Consider the following 25,166-nt stretch of genomic DNA (forward strand, 5'->3'; position numbering starts at 1 on the left):
GAGGAGGCTGAGCCAGCCAGTGTGGCTCGGTAGTTGAGTGCCAACCTATGAACCAGGAGGTCACAGTTCGGTTCCCAGGCGGGGCACACCAATATCGCCTGGTGTCATTGCAAACAGCCTCCGTGTGCTTGCAGGCGGAGTTACTCTTTGATAATCTGGGAACTACAGCTTTTCACTTGAAGGGAGCTGTCATTGGTCGCAGAAGGTTTGACAGTTACTGTCAGTGAGTGGGTGGGGCTTGCAGTCCTAAAACCGGTGGTTTGACCTTGAGCCTTGCAAGTGCGGGCATGTGGGGGACAGGGAACCAGGTGGAGGTGTCAGCGGAGCCCTCAGTGGCCATGCGGCTTCTGCACTGTCCTCCGTCCGCTCTCGCCGTGTGCCTGGGTGTCGCCCAAGAGTCTCTCCTCCACCAACCTCTGCTCAGGCCCCTCCGGTCCTGCTGCCACGGGGCCTGCACAGCCACCTCTGCAAGCCCACGCGTGGCCAGGACCTCAGTCAGGTGAGCCACAGTCCGGCCTCCTCACACCGGCTCAGCCCATGTGGTGCCTGACCCCTGGGCTGCCTCCAGCAGGAATCCTGGGGGGCCGGCTGAGCCAGCATCATCCCCCTCACCCTGATGTTTCCTCGTGGTAATTCCCCCCCGGGACCCCCCTGCTCCTGGCTGCAGGCCCCACTGTGCATGTCGGACGTGGAGGGAGCCTGTTCTGCACCCACCCCTTTCCCGTGTCCGTGGTCCTGTGTGAGGACTGTCTTTCCTGTGGTAACTGCATCCAGCCCTGGTTTTCTTCGACGGCGTCTGCTAGTGATGGGCCCCGTGCTCGGCACCAAGGCCCCGCCCTCACCAAGCAGGCCTTGAGGTGGCGGCCTCTGTGCTGTGGTGACGCAGAGCAGAACTTTCTGGAAGCTCCCAGCCGGATGTTCTGCATGCGGTTCACGGTGTCGCCCTGAAAAGGCACCAGCAGGCTGTCTCCCTAAAGGGCCAATAAGAAACATTCTAGGCTTTTAGGGCCACATGAGTCTCTGTTGTCCATTCCTGTTCGTTTCTGCTGCGTGTGTGTGTGTGTGTGTGTGTGTGTGGTTTGTTTTGTTTTTACAAGCCTTTAAGGATGCAAAAGTCCTTCTCACTCACAGACACACAAGAGCTGAGAGTAGCGTGGCCGTCTCTGACGGGGACAAGTTGCTGGCCCGCCCCGAGCCCCGGTTCCCGCTTCTGTGGGTGGAGATGTGACAGGTGGGAGGTCTGTCCCTGGCCAGCGGGGAGGGCTCATTAGACCCGAAGGGGAAGTGTCCACACCCGCTGGCAGGACTCGTGCTCAGTGAGCAGTCACTGGGGGAGGTGAGAGGCCAGACATTTCAGAGTTTTCCAGTCCTGGCCAGTTGCTCTGATGGGGAAAATGAGACATTTTGGGGGGCTAGCAATCTGAATCTGTGCAGTAACCTAATGCACATTTTCAATAGCCCTTCTCCACAATCTGGTCTTGCAAGACCTGTTTACCTAAGTGCTCCTCCCATTTTACAGAGGCCATAAGCCGTGAACCACCTCCGGAGGGGTTATCACGGCTGGCGCCAGGCCTTTAGGTGTGGTCTCACGGCCCCCACCCCAACACTCAGCCTTTTGCAAAGCCCATAAAAGTTCCGGAAGTCCCAGCCCATATTTGGGGACAAGGAAACCAAAGGGTATAAAGGGAAAGCTTCCTCCATATGGGCTGGCTCAGGATTTGGAGAGAAACAGGCTCCCCTGAGTCCTGTACTAGTACATGTGAAACATCTGAAAATAAATGGGTTTTTCCTGTGCCTTGAAGTACTCCTGTGTGTTCTTCGGTCGCCTGGTAAATTCTGTAACAGCTCAGTGGTTAGAGCAGTGGTTCTCAACCTTCTGGCCCTTTAAATACAGTTCCTCATGTTGTGACCCAACCATAAAATTATTTTCGTTGCAACTTCATCACTGTAATGTTGCTACTGTTATGAATCGTAATGTAAATATCTGATATGCAGGATGGCCTTAGGCAACCCCTGTGAAAGGGTCGTTCTACCGCCAAAGGAGTCGAGACCCACAGGTTGAGAACCTCTGGGTTAGAGCATTCACCCAAGGACCGAAGGGGTGCAGGTTCGCTTCCCCTTCAAGGGCAAGTAGCTGGGTTGCAGGTTTGATCCCTGGCCTGGGTTGGGGTGTGTGGGAGGCAACCAATTGATGTCTCTCTTTCTCTCTCTCTCTCTCTCTCTCCCTCTCCCTCTTCCTCTGTCTCTCCCTCTTCCCTCTTCTCTCCCTCCCTTCCACTCTCTCTAAAAAAAATAAATCAATAGAAAAATTATCCTCAGGTGAGGATTAAAAAAAAGAAAGAAAGAAAAGAAAAAGAGAAAAAGACTATTCTAGAAAAAAAAATTCACACCATCTCCTTGCAGTTCCAGGAAAGAGAAGGGAGTGAGGACACAGGCAGCCCGTGGTCACAGTAGCTCCTCTCCTGCTCCTCCGGCTGAGGCAGGCGCCCCGGGAGGGAAGCTGCTGGGGGCCGCTGGGCATGTCCCCAAGGGTCCCGTGTCCAGTGCTGTCGGCGACCCCGGGAGCCCGTCTCAGCTTCTGTTTTCTGTTACAGAGACATCAAGCCGGACAACATCCTGCTGGACGAGCACGGTAAGCCCGGGCGCTGCCGCGAGGAGTGGGGGCCGGGGGCTCTGGGAAGTGGGGGTCCCTGATGGATAGGGGCCTTTAGCTTCCGTCCTGCTGGATGAGCATCTGTGTAAGTTTCTGGTCAGCGTCCTGCCAGGGAGAGTGGAGTCCAATGTGTTTGATGGTGTCGTGTCTGGAGACGCAGCTGTTGGCTTCCCAGCGAGGAGGACAGGGCGGAAGTGGGGATGACTTGGGGCTGGCGGCCCTGGGGGTTCGACCCCAGCTCCCCAGGGGTGACAGTGACCCTGTGACTGCGGGAGAGCGACTCCCCTCTCAGCCTCGGTGTCACCTGCCAAACAGGGAAGGGGGTGCCGGCTCCCAGATCGTCATGGGGGTCACACGGGCTCGTGTCTGGCTGGCGAACCAAAAATCAGTCATCAGTCATCGCAACCCGCTAACCCTCCCCTCGCTAGCCCTCCCCTCGCCCAGGCTCCTCAAGCGTTTGCGTGCCTTTGGAGCCTGACTGGCTCATTAACCTGACTGAGTCGGCCTGAAACGGGTGGAAGATTCTGGGTCTCGCAGCTGCCAGGTGTGGCCGCCTGAGCCGGCCCACGGACCACACTGAGGCGCAGGCTCCTGCTGGGCTGTCCCCCGTAGTCTTGTGGGAATCGCCAGAGAGACGTGGTAGGAATCAAAGGCCAGCCCTGATTGCTTCGGCGAGCCCGGGGCCATCCTTCTGGGTCGGCCCCAGGGAGGTGGTGCCCAGTCATGTCAGGACCACGGGCCTAGGGCCGGGCCAGCCCAGCGATGCACAGCGGCTGCCCTGAGAGTCCACTGTGAGCATCCCACGCTCCCCACGGGCCTCTGGACCTGCTCCTCCGCTGCTCCTGCTTCATCAAGTGTCTCTGCTAGGCGCTGGGACGCAGCACTGCATGCACTATTTTATACTAGGGAGTGAGTGGCTTCCTCACCCTCCCTTTCACGCCAGTGCCGGAAGGAAGTGTAGGAGCAGGCAGTTCTCCCAAGGCACGAGCCCTCCCCTAGCGGAGAGGGCCCTCATCCCCGATTTATGGCAGAGCCGCGCCTCAGCTCTTATTTGTTCCTCCGTCATTGTTGCCTCCCCCGGCCCAGCTTCATTGAGTTATGGCTGGGATTTAAAAGTTGCACCTATGAAGGGTGGACAGCGTGATTTGTAAGGTGTACAACACGATGATTTAATACACGTGAGCCTTGTGAAATGATTACCGCAGTCAGGCTAATTAACGCACCCGTTTCTCACACACCTTCCTTCTAAATGGGTGGCGAGAACGTGTAAGATTTACCCGCTTGGCGCGTTTCCCGTAGACACAGCAGCACCGTTAACGGCGGTCACCGTGCTGTGCGTTACATCCCCTCACCATTTGCTAATGGCTCACAGCTTGCAAAACAGATCACCCCGCGTGGCCGTTTACGTCAAGAGTTTGATCATCCACCTCATTCAGCGTTTCCTTGGAGAACATGCCGCTTGGCTGCGTTTACGATGAAATATACACATAATTAAATAGACGCATTAATAATTCATTAATGATGTTTAAAACCTGCTGCTCGCCCCAAACCCCCGCCTCTCATGGAGCTTCCCCTCCCCCAGCGTCTGCCTGGCTCTCTGACCCTCAGGCTGGGCTCTGCCTCCCAGATGGCACTTTGCTCGGGTCTGGGATGTGGGGTCCCTTGGCCAGAAGGGAAAGCAGACCGAGACCGAGCTGGAGGGAGAGGAAGCATCGTAGGAGGGGGTGGGGAGACGAGTTGAGGTGCTTTGGGGCTGAGGGCAGAGCCGGAGGAAGTGGAGGTGAACCGATGAAGGACTGCCCCCGCTTTCAGCTGGTCCCATGGGGCTGAGTAAGGAGCAACCCCTGATGCGCAGGCAGGAAGACCACGTCTGCTCTCAGGTCTGGGCGGTTAAGCTCTTGCAGGCTTGCTCCCGAGACTGAGGTCACGGAGGTCACATGCCTCAGCCAGGCAGCCCCGGTGATGTGTGACCACTGGCTGGGGCCACCGGGCTGCTGCTGGAACACCTGGGCCCGGTGGTGGCCTGGGGCCCCCCGCCCTCTCCTCCTGGCCCTCTCCCCCCCGGCAGGCCGGCCTTGCATGGCCACGGTGGAAGCCAGCGCAGGGCAAGTCCAATCACTCAGGCCTCCCCCTGTGTCTCCTTGTTGCCGTCCCAGCCGGCCAGGCATGGCACGTGACCCCACCTGGGGCCGAGAGAGGACCCTGCAAAGGTGCACGGCCACGGGGGCGGCACCGAGGGGGAGAACGTGGCAACCCACGCCCTCGTCTAACGGCCGGTGGAACGGAGGACCGCCTGCCAGTGGGCGGTTGCCCTTTCCCACGTGGGGAGCCCCGTCCCAAAGGTGGGCAGAGACGGCACCAGAGACAGGTGGGCAGCGCCTGAGTGTTGCTCAGGCTGTTGTTGCCCTTAAGGCTCACTGACCTGCAGCGCTGTCCTCCTCCGTGTCCAGGCAGGTGTCCCTGCATTTTGGGAGGCCTGGTGCCAGGCCCCCGAAGGGCACAGCGCCCTGTGGTCAAGGACCTCAGGGTGCTGGGCCAGGGCTGCAATCACTCAGGAGCTGTGAAAGGTGCTGCCGCACAGGCCCCACCCACACAGGCCAGTGCTGGGGGGTGGGGTTCCTAATGACCCCGTGTTCCTGAGGTGGAGCTGGGGCTGAGGGAGCCACGGAAGAGCAGGGAGGTCACTCTGGCCCGGCAGGGTCAGTGCTGGGAGCGGCGGGGCCTGTGCGAGAGCAGCTCAGCGGGGCTGGAGGAGGAGGGATGTCCATGTGGGATCCTGCAGCATGAAGGGGTCAACACAGCGTTAGGGGTCATGCCATTCCAGAGGGCAAGGGGACATCTCCACCCCAGGAGGCCATGAAGACCCTCCCGTGTGGCTGTGTTTCTGACTTTCCACAGCTGGGCTGTGCGGTGGAGAACCACTCTATTGTCCGTATTCTGTGCTTGACTGCTTCACACTCCAGGCCACTGTCGCCTGCCCTGGTCATCCCACCATCCCAGGGCCAGGCGCCAGACACCCAGGATAGCCCCCCAGTCCCCCCTCCCCCCCCACTAAATCCGTCAGGTACTGTCCTGAGGCCCCCACTGACCACAGCCAAGACAGGAGAGCTGTCTCTGGGCACAGGAGCCCTCTCCTCGCCCTGCCCTGCCCCCGCACGGTCTCGCACAGTTGTCCTGAGGCGGGCAGTCTGGGTGGACCTGCCTCTGCTATTCACCAGGAGCTCTCACTCTCTGGGTCCATGCCTCTAAACTTGCAATCTATAAATATTTTTATCATGCCTTCATTATGAGTAGATTTGTTTATTTATAGGTAATATGCATGAACCACTAAAAAATGTGTACTTTAAAACTTGCCCATAAAATAGACATCTATACTAATATAAGGGTAATATGCTAATTAGACCAGACATCTTCTGGAAGTCCTTCTGGACAAAGCCACAATGGCGGGGGCCGAGACAGAGGCGATTAGGGGAGATCAGGCCAGCGGGGGAGAGCAGTTAGGTGCGATCAGGCCAGCAGGGGGGTGCAGTTAGAGGCAATCAGGCTGGCAGGCAGAGGCGGTTAGGGGCAATCAGGCAGGCAGGCAGGCGAGCAGTTAGGAGCCAGTGGTCCTGGATTGCGAGAGGGATCTCGGATTGGAGAGGGTGCAGGCTGGGCTGAGGGACCCTCCCCTCCCCTGTGCATGAATTTCATGCACTGGGCCTCTAGTATATACACCGAGTGGCCAGATTATTATGACCGGCCAGATTATTATGACCACCCCATCAGTACTTCGTTGGGCCACCTTTTGCCTTCAGTACTATGGCGATTCTTCTTGGCATTGACTCCATGAGATGTTGAAAGGTGATGCGAGGAATCTGACACCATGCCTGATGAATAGCACTGTCCAGTTCTGTGAGATTTGATGGTTGTGGAACCAGCTGCCTGATGGCTCTTTTAACTTTGTCCCACAAATGCTCAATTGGATTGAGATCTGGTGATGGTGGGGGCCACCTAAGCAAGGTAAAGTCTCCCTCATGTTCTTGAAAGCACTCCTGCACAATAGGAGCACCGTGGCATGGCACATTGTCTTATTGGAAGAAGCCATCTCCAATGGGATACGCCATCAACATGATAGGATGAACTTTATCAGCAACGATACTTAGGTATGTTGTGCTATTCAGACGTTTATAATGATCTGGCCCTCTAGCAACTTCAGCATGACATTATAGCTAATTTGCCTACAAACGTCAGGTGGTCATAATAATCTGGCCACTTAGTGTATATAAACATTTAAGTTGTACTCTTAGCAATTTTCAATTATATAACTCAGCGTTATCAGTTATAGTCTCCATGTTATCCATTAGCTCCTCAGACCTTATTCATCTTAGAGCTGCCCTTTACCAACCTCTCCTCACTTCCCCACCCCATTTCCTGGCAACCGCTTTCTACTCTCTGTTTCTATGAATTTGAATTTTGTTTAGACTCCACGTGTAGGTGATACCCTGCAGAATTTGTCTTTATGTGTCTGACTCATCTCACTTAGCATGATGTCCTCCAGGTCCATCCCTGTGGTTGCAAATGACAGGATGTCCTTTCTTCTGGCTGAATAATACGTCACTGTATATACATGACACATCCTTTATCCACTTGTCTATTAATAAACACTTAGGTTGTGTCCGTGTCTTGGCTACTGTGAGTAATCCTGGGGTCGGGGGGACGTTGTCAAAGCATTTGATAAAACACAAGTGTAAGCAGGCGCTCTAACCGGCCGGCACCTCGCAGACCACAGCTCTCAGTCGCACCAGGAGTAAGTAGCACAGCCGCCTGCAGCTCTTGCTAACGGGGCCTCTGCTTCTCTGTCTCCAGGGCACGTCCACATCACGGACTTCAACATCGCGACGGTGGTGCAGGGGGCGGAGAAGGTCTCCTCCATGGCCGGCACCAAGCCCTACATGGGTGAGTGTCCCAGCACCCCTTCGGGCGTGACCTGCCCGGTGGCTGAGGCATCAGGATCCTCTCCTGCTTCACCCCCAACCCCATCCGTGCCCAGGATGTGCCCAGCTCTCTGACACCTTCGGGCTTCACCCAGGCTGTCTGCCCTGCCAGCCACACCTTCCCCTCCTGCGTCTTCTTTAAGGAAACCTTTGGCGCAGCGGTCGCCAACCGTGAGGTCCGAAAGGTTCTCGACCGCTGCTCTAGGGAACTCCTGCCCAGCCAGGAGGCTTGGCCCAGGCTTAGGGAAAAACCAACCAACCAACCAACCAACCTTTCTTTTCTTTTTGATTCAAGCCGAGTAGTTTTACCAGCATATAGCCTTGGTGTTGGTCAGTTGGGTCTGTATGCTTCCGTATACAATGTGTGGTTTTATGTTGGTTTTTCTTCATGGCTTTTGACAGGAGTATTATTTTTGGCAAGCATTCTGTTTTCTCTAAGGACGCCGATGATCTGAAAGTTGGGTTTCCTTTGCCACCCTTCAATATTTGTCATTTTCAGATCTTTCTTATATCTTCCTTTATTTGTTTAAACTTTTCTCATTTTTCTTTCTCTTTCCTTTAAAGCATGATATGTTAATTGTATATTCACTTTGTGTGCTTTCTGGTGAAGTATTTATTACTGAAATAGTTTCCCTTTATTTCTGATTTTTCCCCCCTGAGTTCTCTTGCCTGATCGCTGAGTTTTTAAATTCAAATGTATGTTGCTCTTTTGTCTTGTGTAAGTCTATTAATGTCTTTCTTAGTTTTTAACTCTTGATGTCTATATTAGTTCCCGTTTCCTTAGTAACAAACCATGTCAAAGCTTCGTAGCTTAGAGCAATAATGACATATGACTTCTCACAGTCCTGCCATGTGGCCGGACGGCTCTTTGCTGGTTTGGGCTGGGCTCCCTCATTCAGCCGGTGGGCCAGCTGGGGGCTCCACCAAGAGAGCTGAGAGGAACGGGCCTCTCCCCGCATGGTCTCCGTCATCGCGGGGACCAGAGTGAGCTTGTGCACATGGTGACAGAGACCTCAAGGAGATCCCAGTCCCCACATGCTTATCGAGACTGCCTGCCTCACATTTCCTGATGCCCAGTTGGCCAGAGCAAGTCACATGACCCAGGCCAGGGACCCTGTGGGAGGGGTCTACACCACGGCCTGATTCACTGGGGGGTCAGTAAGGAGCCGGTCCTCCCCACTGTGACTGCACCGTGAGGTCCTTGACTTGCCATGTCTGCCAAGACGCTGTTCCCCTCTCTCGGGGGCGGTGAGTGTGAGACGCGCAGCGACATTCTCTTCATCCTGTCTCTGGCAGCCCCGGAGGTGTTCCAGGTCTACGTGGACGGAGGCCCCGGGTACTCCTACCCCGTCGACTGGTGGTCCCTGGGCGTCACGGCCTACGAGCTGCTGCGGGGCTGGGTAAGACGTGCACCTGTGCGGCGGGCACACAGGGCCGTGGAGGTGGGGGCTCAGGATCCCGGGCTTGGGGGGTGGGCACACCATTTTGCTGGGCCGGCACCAGATGGCCGGAAGGAACACAGTGTGAGGAGTCAGAGGCCTGGGTGCCAGTCCCGATGGTGTGCGTGGCAGCGCTGAGGCCCCTGCGCTTAGCGAGCTTCTGACCCAGCCCCTCATTCTGCTCCTGGGCAAGGGGTGTCGGGAGCGGGAGGCTTGTGGGAAGGTCAGCGGCTCGTCAGTGGCAGCTCAGACGTGGGAGCACCTTAGCCTGTGAGTTCCAACGCTGCCTCTTCCCACCCCAACACGATGTCCTCCCCACTTTCCGGCGTGGTTTGAAGCCCTTGCGGGGTACAGGCCATGCGTCCTTCACGGGTCCCGTTTGTCTGCTCGTCCCGATCTCCCCTGAACACCTTAGCTCCGTGTCCCAGAAAGATGGGGCGTCCGGGCGTATTTTCACTTTATCGCGTTTAAACGGGAAAACCGAAGATGACCCATGGAGCTACTTGGCAGCTAGTGTCTCGTTGTTTTATTTGGGCAGAAAGAATGATGACAAACTGACTTGGGGGCGTGTTTTCTCTGCACAGGGATGGTTGGAAAAGGATGCCGCCTACCCCTCAGGACACGGTTTCCCCCGTGCACAGTGGGGACTGTCCCATCCTTTCAGTCTGCGCAGCTGTCATCACGGCATTCGCTGCCCTGGGCTGCGGCGTGCAGTTCACGTATCACTCACCTTCCCAGCTCCGCTGCCCGCACAGCAGGCAGAGTCCCGTTTCCCCCACTGGCGATGCGCCCCTGCCCTTTGCGTGCAGGCACCGTCAGCCCCGTAGCTAGCGCTCCGTGACAGCAGGGCCCGGGCATGGTGACACGGGTGATGAATGAATGAATGAATGAATGAAGCAGTCTATAAACCGTCAGAGCTCTGAGAGTGCACATATGTATGACTAATCACCCTGTAGCTCAAGCAACTGGGATCTACTCTTGATCAGATATTTCCCCTGAATTTCTCAGAGGAACTACTGTACATGGTGTTTCTTAGAATGCAAAAAAAAAAAAAAAAAAACCCAAACAAACAAAAAACTATGCGTCTGTTCATTTTCTCAAGCTCTGAATGAAAAGGTTGACCCCCCACTGGCTTCCTCATTCCTGGTCGGTTCCTGTCGTCCATTAGTCCCACGGACACACATACTCGGAGGAGGACTATGAGGGCCCATCGTATTTGTCAGAACCAGAGGACACGAGCGTTTGCCGGACGCTGACTGTCTTGCACACTCAGTCAGGCCAGTGGCCGTGGCGAGCAGTAGACCTAAGCTTGGTTGGGCCTTGGCCAGTGGAAAGTTCCTCCTCTGTCCTTCCTCACGGGTCACAACCGTCAAAGGTGATGACGTGGCCGAAAGCCCCAAGGACGGAGTGGCTCTTGCTGCTTCACAGATAAACTCTGTCTTTCTAAAAATATATGTGTGTTTATTGATTTCAGAGAGGAAGGGGAATGGAGAGAGAGAGAAAAGCATCAATGATGAGAGAGAATCATGGATTGGCTGCTTCCTGCACGCCCCCTACTGGGGATCGAGCCTGCAATCCTGGGCATGTGTCCTGACCGAGAATCAAACTGTGACCTCCTGGTTCATGGGATGCCCAACCACTGACCCACACCAGCCGGATGTATTGTGGTTTTAACCCGGCCAGTGCAGTGTCCTGTCCTCTCTCTGACTCCGCCCATTGTCTCTGCAGAGGCCATACGAGATCCACTCAGCCACGCCCATCGCTGAGATCCTCAACATGTTCCAGGCGGAGCGTGTGCACTACTCCTCCACGTGGTGCAAGGGGATGGTCGCCCTGCTGAGGAAGGTAAGGGGCGCCCAGCCGCCCACTAGCGGGAGTGAGGTCACAGCGCAGACTCGGGCCTCCCGGCACCGTGAGGAAGGAGGAAACGGAGGGACAGGAGATGAAGAGCAGGGCTCTAAGCCTCCTCCCGTGCGGGCTCAGCATCTGGCATTCAGGATCGCAAGCTGCTGGCCAGCAAGCCTGGCTCGGCGTCCCAGTGGTGACAGCGACGCCGGGCCCTTTCACACCAGCACGGGCTCCCAGTACCTAGAGATCCTCACTGCAGGTGGCTCTTCAAAGTGTCTTTGACTCACTGGGCTTGAAGACAGTGGGCATCTCCGTACCTTATGCAGGAATTGTTGCGCTTAGAATGAAGCAGAGGTTCTCAAAGTGTGTTCCGGGGACCAGCGGGTCGGCACCTCCAGGGAGCTTGTTGGAAAGGCCGATTCTCAGAGCCGGAGCCCGGGGTGGCCCTGTGAACTCGGAGGCAGGAGGCTGGGTGCCCTCCCTTTGAGCTGGCCTGCAGCTGTGGCCACTGGGAATCCTCTAAGACGTGTGGAGTTGACGGCACTGGTTGAGGGAATAGTAAGTCCGGGGCCATGAGCTGGGTCTTCTCCCTTCATGGCTACAAGCCTGTGTATTTGACCCTGAGTTGATGTTGTCCCCATAGTAGAGATGAGAAAACTGAGGCTCGGGAAAGTGAAACCTGCCGGCAGTGTCACGGGGCTACAAAGGGCCAGGGGCAGGTTCTACCCCAGCTCCACGACCCCGAGCCCAGCACTCACTCCTCCTCCGTGGATGATGCACTGAATCGCTATCCATTAACTTGCTTTGGAGTCCTCACTGGTTCCTAGGGGTTGGTGGCCCTCAGCCCGATTGGTCCTCAAATCACTGGAAGCCCTGCCACCTGCCATGCCCTCCTTACCCGCCCAGCGAGTCAGACCACTGCTGCCCAACCACTGAGCCCAGGTGCAGCAGGGAAATGGGGCCTCTGTTTAAATCAGCACCCCTCGTTTGGGTGCACCCCCTAGAGACAGGCTGCTGTGACCAACAGATGACATCCTGCTAGGCGTCCCTCACCTGGTGACTGGCCCTCTCGCTGGGCACAGCGGGAGATTTCTGCAGTGACTGGGGGTACAGGCTGTTGGGGGCTCCCCTCCAAGCTCCACCGGCTGACCAGGCCCCCCCAGGGATCATCCAGCCAGGAGCTGGGCGTGGAGGCTTGGCCGTCCCTCTCCGGGAGGAACTCAGGCCTCAGCTATCCAGGGCCGCACCGGTCCAGTGGCCTCCAGACAAGGACTCCTGTCCTTTTTGCAGGCAGGTGCTCCCTGCACCAGAGGAGCAGGTGACCCCCAGGCAGAGAGCCCTGTGGACACGGGGGGCGGGGGGGCAGCCTGTGTGGCATTTATTTATTTATTTTTAATATATTTTATTGATTTTTTACAGAGAGGAAGGGAGAGGGATAGAGAGCTAGAAACATCGATGAGAGAGAAACATTGATCAGCTGCCTCCTGCACACCCCCCACTGGGGATGTGCCCACAACCAAGGCATATGCCCTCGACTGGGATCAAACCTGGGACCCTTCAGTCCGCAGGCCGACGCTCTATCCACTGAGCCAAACCAGTCAGGGCCCTGTGGTGGCTTTTACACTTACCACTCTTATTAGCAGAACCCATTTGAGAAGAAGCTAAGAATGGTCCCCTTGGCGACAAGTGTGGTCAGTGCACCAGGCCACAGGGGTCGCCTCGGACTGTCGGAGGGGAACTGTGACATGTGGCACGTCCCATTATCGAGCGGAAAGTCCTGAGACGAGACAGCTGATTCTTTTATTTTTAATTGGCAGCCTCTGTGCTACCAGGGAGAGCCAGTGCCAGGGCTGACCAGCAGCCCCTGAGCGACGGGTGAATGATTACTCGGATGCATGTTTCTGTGAAAGAGATGGCTAAGGGACTGCCTGGCTCTAGGAACCAGACAGCCTCATTCGCCTGCCTCTTCAGGCTCTTATTGTAGCAGCAGTTTGGGATAAAGTTTATCTTTTAGATACAATCAGTTGGGTCATAATCTTGGGAGGACACATGTGTCTGCAGTGTCCTTTAAGCAAGCACGTTTAAAGATTAAGCATAAAGGTTCTGGTAAACACCCGAGGGTCAGCATGTACACAGGCTTGTTTGGAAAATTAGGGGCGCCACCTTCAGCCCACTCCCCTAGGTCAGAAATTCCTCCTTACAGACTTTCCAACCAAGTCTCTTGTGCTCCCCTACAAGCCAGCGTGTCACGGGGCCATGGTCCCCGAGGGGAGCCGGCGGCTGCAGGGTTTGTCCCTGCCCAAGGGCTCCTGGCTGGATGCCCTGCAGAAGCAGCCTGACCCCTCAGTCCCTCCTTGTTGTAAAGAGATGGGTGTTGGTGACACTTCCGATGACAGCGTCCCAGATGGGGCGTGACCGGGCTGGAGGTGACCCCGCCCCCCACAGCTCAGGCAAGCACTTTGCCCTGTGTCCCCAGCTCCTGACCAAGGACCCCGAGAGCCGCCTGTCCAGCCTCGGCGACCTGCAGAGCACCCCCTACCTGGCCGACATGAACTGGGACGCGGTGTTCGAGAAGGCGCTGACCCCCAGCTTTGTGCCCAATGTGAGTGGGGGTCCCGTCTGCTGGCGCGCCACCCCCTGCAGGGTCCCACCCCTCCTCCAAGACTCAGCATACGCACAGCGGCTGGCCCGTGGGAGGGTCAGCACTGGTTCTGCTCTGGGGGCAGCCCCCGCCTCCTCTCTGGACCGCAGCCTCCCTGCCCCCACTGGAGAGGCGCCGGGTCTCCGTCAGTGGTTCATAAGGTCCCGTTTTGGTGTCTGCCCTCCTCCTGAGACTTCAGAGAGCGCGGACCATGTGGGTGGGCCAGCCTCGGCCTGAGGGAGCCCCCAGGATGGGTGGCCTTCGAAGGCACCAGGAGGCCACCGTGTGTCTTATCACATGAGAGTGGCTGCGTGAGAGACAGGAGCCGGCAGGAGGCAGTGTGTGCCTGGCGTGCGCATCCAGCATCTCAGACAAGCCTCACCACAGGGCAGCGCGTCTGTCCGTGTTCTCAGGTCAGGAAACTTGCTCCGCTCACTCAGTGAGAGATGGACAGAACCAGGCTTGACTTGGGTCCAGAGCCTGCATGGGAGTGAATGAATGAATGAATGAATGGCAGATAAATCGGGCCAGGAAAGACTTGGACCTGAAATCCGACCTGCTCATTGGGAGAGATGGTACCTCCGAAGCCGTGGGTGTTATAACCACTAGGCTGTACTGCCTGAGGGGACGGGCTCCCTGGGCTGGGTCTCAGGACAGAAAAGGCCACCTGAGGTTTCGGATCCAAGGTCTGGAAGTCAGGGAGACCCGAATTCCTCCTGCCACAGTGGGCGGGGCCCAGCCTCCAGGAGGCCGGGCCTGGGTCCGCTGGCTCCAGCTGCAGAGGAAAGGGAACCAGGACTGGAAACTGGGAAGAATATGATGAGAAATGGCATTTTGCATGGAAAGAGTAAAAATGATATTTATAGAAGAGGGAGTGGTGGCATGAAGACGTTTGATAAAATACGTGGAAATGTCAGATCAGAAAACTAAACTCAGCCTCGTGAATCCATCCGTAGGAAGGAGACTGGGGAGCGCGTGGACGTTGCGGTGGGGCTGCCCGGGGTGTGGGGAGGGGTCAGGGGGATAATCGAAAGAAGTGTGCAATGGGAACGTTTTGCTTTTCATCATCAGAAACAATATACAGCAGATGTGTCCCACAGGAGCAGGTCATCGATACTTGTTGAATGAAAGATTGAACGAGTGAGTGGAAGTAAAGTTCGGTGGTGGGTAGAACAAAGACAAACCATGTTTTCCTTTCAGAAAGGGAGATTGAATTGCGATCCCACGTTTGAACTTGAAGAAATGATTCTCGAATCCAAGCCGCTTCACAAAAAGAAGAAGCGGTTGGCAAAGAACAGGTCCAGAGACGGCACGAAGGACAGCTGTCCACTGGTGAGCGCCATGTGCGGGGGCGGGGGTACCCCGAGAGGACGGGAGTCCTGTGCTCCCAGGGATGCAATGGAGCTAGGCTACCTTTTATTTCTTATTTATTATTTTAAAATGTGTTTTTATTGATTTCAGAGAGAGGGCAAGAGATATAGAAACATCATATCTCTTATGATGGGGGAGAATCACTGATCAGCTGCCTCCTGCACGCCCCCTACTGGGGATGGAGCTCACAACCCAGGCATGTGCCCTGACCGGGAATCGAACCGTGACCTTCTGGCTCACGGTTGGACACTCAATCACGGAGCCACGCCAGCTAGGCGCTAGGCTGCTCTCTAGACAGATGGAGGCATGTCCGTCACCAGCCAAATGCCCTCACTGGCTGTAAATGAGATGCCTCCATCCACAAGGGGTCTTTCATCGCAGGAAACTGCCTGAGCTACATGTGCGTGCTCCCATCATTCACCTTAGCACCGCCCCCCCCCCCCCCCCCCCCCGCCCGTGCAGGGACCTCGTGAGTCTCCAGGCAGGAGCTCAATGCTGAGCGACAGGGGCCCCCCCTGTGTGCTGCCTCCTGAGCACCCTGTGGAAGGTCCCGTGCTGTGGAGACAGCCCAGGCCACAGGGTGATGTTTGTGGGGCCCTGGGCACGCCACGCGGGCTTTATGAGCCACTGTATTCACTTTCTAGGCTGCCATAGTGTCACAGCCTTGGTGGCTTAACATAAGTGCAAGTTATTCTCGCCCAAGTCTGGAGGCCAGACGTTCAGAATCAAGGCGTGGACAGAGCCGGGCTCCCCCAGAGGCTGGAATGCGGTCCTCTCCGGCCACTCCTGCCCCTGGTGGCGGCCAGGGGTCTCCATGCCTTGGCTTGTGGCCACATCCCTTTGTCTCTGCCTCCACATCACGTGGCGTTTCCTCTCCGTGGCTCTGTGTCCTCACGTGACCTTCTTGGAAGGACACCAGTCCTTGAGCTGAGGGCCCCCTACTCCAGTGTGACCTCATCTTCACGAGTGACAGCTGCACAGCCCCATCTCCACATAAGGTTCCCTTCCCCGGTGGCGGGTCAGGACATCAATGTATGTTTTGGAGGGAGGAGCAGATTTCAACCCACAACCGGCCCTTCCGCCAGAAAAGCATCTTAAACATGTTGTTTAATGATGGCAATGTTATGAAGTCAGCTTTCAATGCTGGAAGTTCATTTTTTCCTGCTTATTTTTTAAATATATTTTTATTGATTTCAGAGAAGAAGGGAGAGGGAGAGACAGAAACATCAATGATGAGAATCATTGGTCGGCTGCCTCCTGCACACCCCCTCCTGGAGATCGAGCCAACAACCTGGGCATGTGCCCTGACCGGGAATTGAACCGTAACTTCCTGGTTCGTAGGTCAACACTCAACCACTGAGCCACACGCCCCTCGGGCTTTTCTGCTTATTTTAAAGAAAGTGAAACATCTTTGTAGACTCTATCAGTACGGTGGGCCCAGGCCCCGTGCCCAGGCCCCACTCCCAGGCCCCAGGCCCCGTGCCCAGGCCCCACTCCCAGGCCCCAGGCCCCGTGCCCAGGCCCCACTCCCAGGCCCCAGGCCCCGTGCCCAGGCCCCACTCCCAGGCCCCAGGCCCCGTGCCCAGGCCCCACTCCCAGGCCCCAGGCCCCGTGCCCAGGCCCGAGGCTCTGCCAGGTGTGCAGCAGCAGAGCCTCGGTGAGGCAGGTGGCTCTCAGCACCTGTTCTTGGCGGGAACAAGCACTTGCAGGATGCCTTGCCTTTCTTCCCTCCCCCTCACGCTTTATTAGGCCTGACGGACATTTGAGCCATCAGGAAGCCACGCCCAGGATCTTCTACCCACAATCCCCCCTACCATCGCTTTCAGCTCGGATTTAGTGGCTTCAAACTGAGAAAAACATCTTTGTCTGCCAAGTTGCCTGGCACAGCCACGGTGCCAGCAGGGCTGCTCCCTCCACTTAGCTGGTGCCCAGCCCCGGGCGACCGGTCTCTGCTGTCATGGCCCTTTGTCCGTCACTCAGTCACCTGTCTGTCCCTTTGACAGAACGGACACCTGCAGCAGTGCCTGGAGACCGTGCGGAAGGAATTCATCATATTCAACAGAGAGAAGTAAGTCCCCCCTCTCCCCCAGCTGCTGCCGGGCAGAGCCCTTCGGAACCGCAGGCTCCCGGGTGCCAGCCACGACCTGGGAGGGGACAGCTCACCCACCCGGCCCAGGTGGCCGAGCGAGGCGCTGGCTTCCCTCCCCTGGGCCTCAGCGTCTCTGTGTGAAACGGGGAAGCAGGTGGGAACTGGCCAGGCACGCTGGCACGTACAGGCGGGGTCACAGGTGGTGAGGGGCCCAGGCTCGGGAGTGTAACTGCCTGGGCCCAGTCCTGGCGCTGCGGCTGCCAGAGCGACCTGGGCCGGGTGCTTGCTTCCCGGGCCTCACGCCAGCCATGGACGTGAGCTCTCTGCCTTGCCTGTGGCTGAGATCAGACTAAATGAGGCTGTGGATACGGTGCCTGGCGTGGTAAAGCCGATTGCTATGGTCATCATTATTTAATGGGCGTGGGCTGTGCTGGACCCCAGCGTGTCCGGCTGTGGTTCCAGAGGTCCTTCCTGCTCTGCTGGCCAGAGCAGGGGCCGGGAGACTCAGCCCGTGGGTGAGGCTTGCTGGCCGGGCCTCGTGTGTGTCTGGGTTGACCTTGACCCCCACCTGCCCTAGAGCTGTGGCCACCCAGGATGAGTGACAGGCTGCTGCCTTCTTCACCCTCCCCAGCCCCAGTGGGAACGGGGCCCTGCCTTGCCCACCCGCCCATGGGCCAGAACCTGGACAACCTGCCCGGATGGGTCCCTCACCTCCACCAAGGCCCACCTCTACGCATGCCCCGGGAATGCCAACTCCTCAACCAGCCGCGGGCCCCACATCTGCCACTCAGATCGCTTCCCCGTGTCATCCTCACGCCTGGGATCCCACGCCCGTCCCCTCGCACCCTTCAGGCCTGGGGGCCCCTCAGGAAGCTACCCTGAGCCCTGGCCGAGCCTGGCACCTGCTGAGAGCCACTGCCTGGGCTGCCCTTTGCCCTGGCTTGTGCCCTGTGCTGCTGGAACGCTGGTGACCGTGGAGGCTCAGCCTGACGTGTGGAATGGCTCGATCTGCGGTCAGCCCGGTGGCTGCCGTTTGTGTCAGGCCCACAGAGTGCTTTGCCTTCGAAAAATGCCTCCGGCCGATCTATTACGGGTTTTGACACGTGTCCTCCTGGCGTCGGCCGGGGCTCTGTGTCACAGACCCTTCCTCCGGCGTCGGTCAGCTGACCTCGGGAGGCAGAGGGCCCACGCCCGTCATCGGGATTCTGCTCACGACACTGACAATTAGTCTGATAAGGTGGCTGAGGAATGAAATGCTCCTGCCAAGGCCGAGATAAGTCGCCAGTGTGCTTCCCTGGCCTTGAGCTGCACCTCGTGGGAATGGACAGCCCTTTTCCATTTCCTCCGGAGCATAGATAACGGGGCGTCATACAGGTGTGCTCTTGGCCAACCGTGACGGTTTCGTATCTGTCTTGGTTCAAGGGTTCCTATTGGAGCAATCCGAGCCTTTTTGGTTCCTTCAGGGCGTGGAGAAGGCATTCCCTGCCCCCCTTTCCCCACGTCCATACCAAAGGGCACGGGACTCAGGGGGGAGAGCAGGGGTGTGGGCGGCAGGCAGCCCCTGGGTTGGAGTCCGGTTCCCCAGGTCACACAGCCAGAAAGTGGCAGCCCAGGGATGGAAACAGCCTGGCTCTCAGCCCAGGCCCTAATGCTTCGCCACCCTGCCTCCTTCCCGCAGAGACGGGCACTCTTGGCTTTCTGTTCTGCTCCCCAGCCCCTTCAACGGTGAGCCTGGCACTCGGAGCCTGGCACACAGAATGTGCTGGTGGAAAGGATGAGCGGAAGGATGGGGGATGGGTGGGCACTGGTCAGATGGGTGGGTGGCAGTAGAGTGGAAACGTGGGAGTAGATGGCTGAATGGATAGGCAGAGGGTGTGGATGGATGCATAGATGGGTGGGTGGGTAGGTAGTGATTGGATAGGATGGATGGATGGATGGATGGATGGATGGTGGAAGAATAGATGAGTAGATGGACCGGGTGGTAGATGGAAGGATGTATCAATATATGGGTGGATGATGACTGGACGAGATAAATAGATGGATGTGGGGAGAGGTGGGTAAGCAAGTAGGTGGCATGGACAGGTGGGGTTGAGGGTAGCTGGATGGACATTGAGATTGGGTGGATGGTTGAATGAATCAATAAATCAGAGATGGATGCATGAGTGGGTAGGTAAACGGTGCATGAAGAATCGATGGATGGGTGGACAGGAATAGATGAAATGGATGAGTAGTGGGTAGTTAGATGGATGAGGAGAAGATAGGTGGATGTTGAATGGATGAGGTAGATAGATGGATGGGTGTGTGTTTTGGGAGGTGGATAGGTAGGTGGGTGAATAGGTAAGTGGGTGAAGGGTGGACAGATAGGTGAGTAAGGGTGGCCAGGTGGAGGTGTGGGTGGGACAGATGGGTAGACATGGGAGTGGATGGATGGACAGTTGGTGGATGGGGTAAATGCATGGGCAGATGGCTAAGTCAATGGATGGGTAGAAGGTAGGTAGATAGAAACGGTGGGTGGGGGGGTATTTATGATGAGTAGATGGTGGGTGGTGGTGAATGGGGGTGGGTGCGAGAGAGTGCAGATGTGGCGGGCAGAACGCCGTCTACGGAGCCTCCAGAGCGATGAGCGTCCCAGCTCTGTGGGCAGTGGGCGTGAGCGGGTGCCCAGAGCAGGGTTCCCCCTTCCCGATTCTGCCTCCGTGCTCCCTCTGCTCCCGGGGGAAGGTAGAGGGGCATGAGCCACACCTCGAGGAGCACTGCTCTAGGCCTCAGCACTTCTGGTCACAGTTCTACCTGTGACCCTCATGAGAGGGGAGACTTGAAACAGCTAATTCTCCTCCTTAAGATAGTCTGGCCAAAGGGGGACCAGAGAGGACTGGTCCACACTGCAGTGTTTTTCTATTTTCCCTGCCTTACCTCACGGGTGTCCCCTCATTTCAGTTCTCCTCTTTCCCTCCCTCCCTCTCTCCCTCACTCCCTCCCACTCTCCACATTCCATACCAATCCCTAAAGTCCAGCTCAAATGCTGCCTCCAGGAAGCCGCCCCGATCCACACAGGATTTCGGGATCCACGTCTCCCTCACCAGGGCTCCCTCGTCACTGCTCCACTCTTTCTAAGCAGCCTTTGCAGTTACATTTTGTGCTAAAATGGGAGAAGGCCGGGAGTCTAGAGATAGCAACGCTGGCTCTCAATATAGCCACCCTTGGGCACGGGCGCTATTTTTAAATACACACTCCCCCCTTGGGGCACTTAAATGAAAATCTTAGAAGGTCCCTCCTCATCCTGGGAGAGCCCCAGGGACTTGCGATGTTAGAGGTGCCCTAGTTTGGAAGTAAAAGCATTTCTGCTTCACTCTCATAGGTTTCTTAGGCGTTGGAGTTTCCCTGGCTTTGACATGATTTTCTCTCCAGAGGAGCTGCGTCTCTTGGGAGCGAGGGGAGGGGAGGGGACAGAGGGGGGAAGAAGATCCTTAGACACCTCTGCAGCCTTGCCTAGGGGGTGTGACACCTCCCCTCCCAACCTGTCAGGCGCTAAGCCCCTGAGGACGGAGACAGGCTTTGCTGCCAGGGCTTCTCCCCACACGGGGGCTGGTCTGTCGGTGGGCACTAGATGTGAATGTGTGGATGTGACGGGTGGGCCTCATCACCTCCACTGACGTGAGCTCAGGCACGTTACATCCACGACGCCCGTACACAACACAAGGGGCCACAAGTGGGCGTGATGGTCTCCATTTCACAGATGGGGACACTGAGGCTCTGTGTACGCAGAAACTCACCTGCGTGCCCCTGAGCCGGGCTCTGACCGCGGGCCCACCTGCCTCCAGGGCCCGTGCTTCCCAGGCCAGAGGAAGGTGTGGGCTGAGGGCCCCGCGTCTCCCTCCTGCCCAGGGGTGTCCTGGGCACCGCGCCGTGCCCACCTGTGGCACTGACTCCGCCTGTGCTGTGCTTGTTTGCAGGCTGAGGAGGCAGCAGGGCCCGGGGGACCAGCTCCTGGACCCCGAGGGCCGTGCCGGGAGCCAGGCACCAGGCAAGCTCCAGGACGGGTGCAACAACAACATGCCGGGCCCCGCCTGCGCCCGCGGCTGCAGCAGCTAAGCCGCCCCCGGCCGCCCAGCAGGACTGCGCCGTCTCCGCCCTGCCCACCGAGCCCCTCTCTGCCGCCACGGTCCCTGCCTCACCCCCAGCATCAGATGCAGCGAGAGCCTGGCTGGGAGCCGGGAGCCGGGGTGGGGCCGCTGCCAGAAAGATCCCCTGTGCGACCTGGACGAGCCTTGCCCTCCTGTGCCTCCGCTTTCTGCACCTGCCGAAGGGTCGGCCGCTCTCCACCCACCTCTGATCACAGGCCACTGGGAGCGTCCGGCTGGGTCGCAGACACGCAGAACGTCTGACGTTTACAAAGTGGTTCACACGGGCCAGCTCGAACGGTGATGTCGGACGCGCACTCCCACCCCAACGCAATCAGACCGTCACGGCTTTGCCATTCGACCTGTCCTGGCTCCTTAGGCGGGACTTTCAAAAATGCAGCAAGAAGGCAACATCAACAGGGGCGTTCCCCTTTCCGGGGAAGCGCCGTGCCCACGGGCACGCAGAACCTGACGTGTCCCCGTGGCGCTTTCCGCGGGGCCGGTCTCGCTGGCCGTCCAAGGTGGCGTGGCCTGCTGACCAGCCCGGTCCCAGGGTCTTGGGCTGTGGATGTACTTCTCCCCTAAGGGAAGACTGCCTCACCCCACTTTCCATTCCAGCAGGCCCCCAGCCCGGTCACTCCAATAGAGTGTCCTCAGTCCCCAAAAGCACGTCCCGAGGCCGAACTCGGACTGGCCCGCGCTGCAGGGTGTCTCCCCGGAGGGCGTAAGATTGTTGCGTCAGGATTGTCTTCACGAGGGTCCTCGGCTGCCGCTGCCGTGGACCGGGCACCCCGTGTGGATACGTGAGGAAGCAAGGGTCACCGTAGACAGTCCACTTGGGGACACTGGGTCCATGCAGAAAACACAGCAATTTCCGACCTTCACCGGGAGCAGCCTGCCCGCCGTGGATTCGGAAGATGCTGTCGCACCAGGGATGCACTTGGACTTGGAACCGGCTCCGTGTGCAGAAGCCGGCCCTGCCCTATGCTGATGGAAGCCCATAGGCAAATCGTGTCATCTCTTGAGCACCAGTTTCCCGCTTTAAAACGGGGGTAATAACCCCACCCCTGGGTCCTGTTGTGAGGCGCCCACCACACACCACTCCCTGAACGGCGGCCACGCGAGTCAGCAGCGCCGTCACCTGGTGAAACCCTCCTGTTTCACACACTCGTCTGGTTGGGTTTCGGTAGAAATGAGCCCGGTGTGTGGCTTATTCAATACCCGTGTGTTCCTATCGGTGGTCAATTGTGTTTTTATCTTTGCACCCAACTCCTCCTTTTCACTTTTTACATCACAAGCCAGTCCTTGGGGCTGCCGGTGTCATCTCTTAGATTCCTAAAGAGACATGTTAGTGTGGGGTGTGGTTTCTTATTTTCATTTTTCTGAACGGCCACTGCTTTCCTCATTTGAGCCAGGGCAATGGTGTTGCCCGTGTGCGTCTACTTGGCTTGCACGCTTTCCATCCTCCGCTCCCGCCGCTGGCACCGTCCTATCCCCTCCTGGCGTGGCCAGGCTGCCTCTCCTGCACTGACCCCGGCAGCGATTAGGGCTCCTCGGTGCATCTCGGTGGGCTCCCCGTGCTGGGCTCCGGAGGCAGGGGCAGGGGCAGGGGCTGGAAGCAGCCGTAAGATGCCGGCCTTGCTCTGTTTGAGTCCACGCTGTTCCTCACTCAGAATAAAGGATTTCCTGGGCAGCCCTCCCTCTGACGCTGCTCTTATTCTGGGTGCGGTGGGGTGGGCGTGTCCTCCTGGAGTTAAGACCTCACGTTTAATGAGAAACGTAAAGAAGGGGGTGGGGGATTCCAGCTCAGTGATATGTTACTTGGTGTGTTTACCAGGGAATAAAACCACACTCAGCAATGCAAGGCTCTGTCTACCTTGATCACAACTTATATTATGGATTATATGGTTACTGTTAATCGTCTTCGTTATGATGTTATAGATACAAATGTGCAATCTACACACCAGGGGAAATACACAAAACGCTCCACCCAAAGAAAAATACTCTTCCCAGATGGTGTGGCTCAGTGGTTGAGCATCAGCCCATGAGCCAAGGGGTCCCTGTTCGAGTCACAGTCAGGGCACATGCCCAGGAGGCAACCGATGGATGTGTCACATTGATGTTCCTATCTCTCCCTCTCCCTTCCTCCCTCTGAAATCAATAAACATTTTTAAAAAGGAGAAAAGAAAAATACTTTTAAACTTTCCACAAATGGTGGGTCAGACCTTACCCCGTCCCCATGCAGGTGCAGAGGGACCAGAGTTTGCTTTCTGGGAGGGACATCGAACTGTCTCTGCTACTCCAGGTGTCTGTCAACTACCATTCCTACATATTAGAAATCGGTGTGTCTCAAGTGCAAATTCCAACTCTTCCACAATGCTCTAACCCCGTGGTCGGCAAACTGTGGCTCGCGAGCCACATGCGGCTCTTTGGCCCCTTGAGTGTGGTTCTTCCTAAGCCTTAGGAGTACCCTAATTAAGTTAATAACAATGTACCTACCTATATAGTTTAAGTTTAAAATATTTGGCTCTCAAAAGAAATTTCAATCGTTGTACTGTTGATATTTGGCTCTGTTGACTAATGAGTTTGCCGACCACTGCTATAACCCTAATGCAGGTCCAACCTTAACCCTAAATTTAACCCTAACCCACAATGCTCTAACCCTAATGCAGGTCAACCCCTAACCAAAAAGCTAACCCACAATGCTCTAACCCTAATGTAGGTCCAATCCTAACCCTAACGTAACCCAACCCAAATCCTAAACCTAACCCACAATGCTCTAACCCTGATGCAGGTCCAGCCCTAAACCTAACCCTAACTCTAACCCACAATGTTATAACCCTAATGCAGGTCCGACACTAACCCTAACCCTAACGAAGGTACAAACATAACCTTAATGAAGGTCCAACCCTAAACCTGATCCTGACACTAACCCTAATCCTAACTCTAACCCTAACCCTAACCCTAATGCAGGTCCAACCCTAACCCTATCCCTAAACCTAACCCTAACCCTATCCCTTTCCCTATCACTAACCCTAACCCTAACACTAACCCTAATGCAGATCCAACCCTAAACCTAAACCTAACCCTAACCCTAACCCTAACCCTAATGCAGATCCAACCCTAAACCTAACCCTAATCCTAATGCAGATCCAACCCTAACCCTAACCCTATCCCTAACCCTAACCCTAATGTAGGTCCAACCCTAACCCTATCCCTAAAACTAACCCTAACCCTATCCCTAACCCTAATGCAGTTTCAACCCTAACCCAACCCCTAACCCTAACCCTAACCCCAATCCTAACCCTAACACAGGACCAACCCTAACCTTAACCCTAACCCCAACCCTAATTCAGGTCCAACTCTAACCCTGAACCTAATGTAGGTGCAACCCTAACCAACCCTATCAGTAACTCTACCTCAGGTCCAACCCTGACCCTACCCCACTCCAGGCCATGAACTCCAGCAGGGTGCACGGGCAAAGCTGACCCCACCCCTGCTGTACGGCTGCCCCTTGATGGATGTGGAAGGAGTGCAGACACTCCCACTTGTCCCCCAGCTTGGGCCACGCTTAGGAAGCACCTGTCACTTGGAAGATGCAGCCTCTCTCCTCCTCCCGCCTTGAGCATGAGTCATGGCGAGGCCTCTCGTGTTTAATTGCCAACTGTCACCAAGAACAAGTAGCTTCTTCCCGGGAACAGACAGGCGTGATGCATGGATTTCCCCCTTGGGTCTAGGCTGTGTGTCTATCCCATCCCCCAAGCACCCCTTCTATCCGTTCCTCTCCGCAGAGGGAGGAGGTGGGGGTCACACCCAGGTACTTCCCAGCGTAGAGGCTGCCATCCCCCACCGTCCTGACGCTAAGACTCTACTTGCAGAACCATCTTCTGTGCGTCCTTCACTGGCCTCGTCTGAATGGGAGTCCATGTCACATGTCATGTTCAGTCAACGCTAAGCAATGAAGGGTGAGAGTGGGGGCTTCGGATGGCGTTCTGGACGGACGAGAACATCCTGGCTCCCCATGCCAA

At 56.7% G+C, this 25,166-nt stretch overlaps 1 protein-coding gene across 2 annotated transcripts in view; it reads left to right on the top strand.

Annotated features, from left to right (window-relative positions):
- STK32B (serine/threonine kinase 32B) overlaps positions 1–23,313 on the top strand; it is a 117,294-nt gene extending 93,981 nt beyond the window's left edge. For both annotated transcript variants that reach the window (XM_070399549.1, XM_070399559.1), the window contains exons 5-12: positions 2,595–2,632; positions 7,502–7,591; positions 8,926–9,029; positions 10,797–10,913; positions 13,393–13,518; positions 14,758–14,889; positions 16,932–16,996; positions 20,971–23,313. In XM_070399549.1, the coding sequence (XP_070255650.1) occupies positions 2,595–2,632; positions 7,502–7,591; positions 8,926–9,029; positions 10,797–10,913; positions 13,393–13,518; positions 14,758–14,889; positions 16,932–16,996; positions 20,971–21,109 (811 nt within the window). In that variant the 3' untranslated portion in view covers positions 21,110–23,313. The remainder of the gene's footprint in view (positions 1–2,594; positions 2,633–7,501; positions 7,592–8,925; positions 9,030–10,796; positions 10,914–13,392; positions 13,519–14,757; positions 14,890–16,931; positions 16,997–20,970) is intronic.
- Positions 23,314–25,166: the final 1,853 nt, after the last annotated feature.

Source organism: Myotis yumanensis, unplaced genomic scaffold (genome assembly GCF_028538775.1).
Source record: "Myotis yumanensis isolate MYYU_CA2020_CCGP unplaced genomic scaffold, mMyoYum1.0.hap1 SCAF_1, whole genome shotgun sequence".
Lineage (NCBI taxonomy): Eukaryota > Metazoa > Chordata > Mammalia > Chiroptera > Vespertilionidae > Myotis > Myotis yumanensis.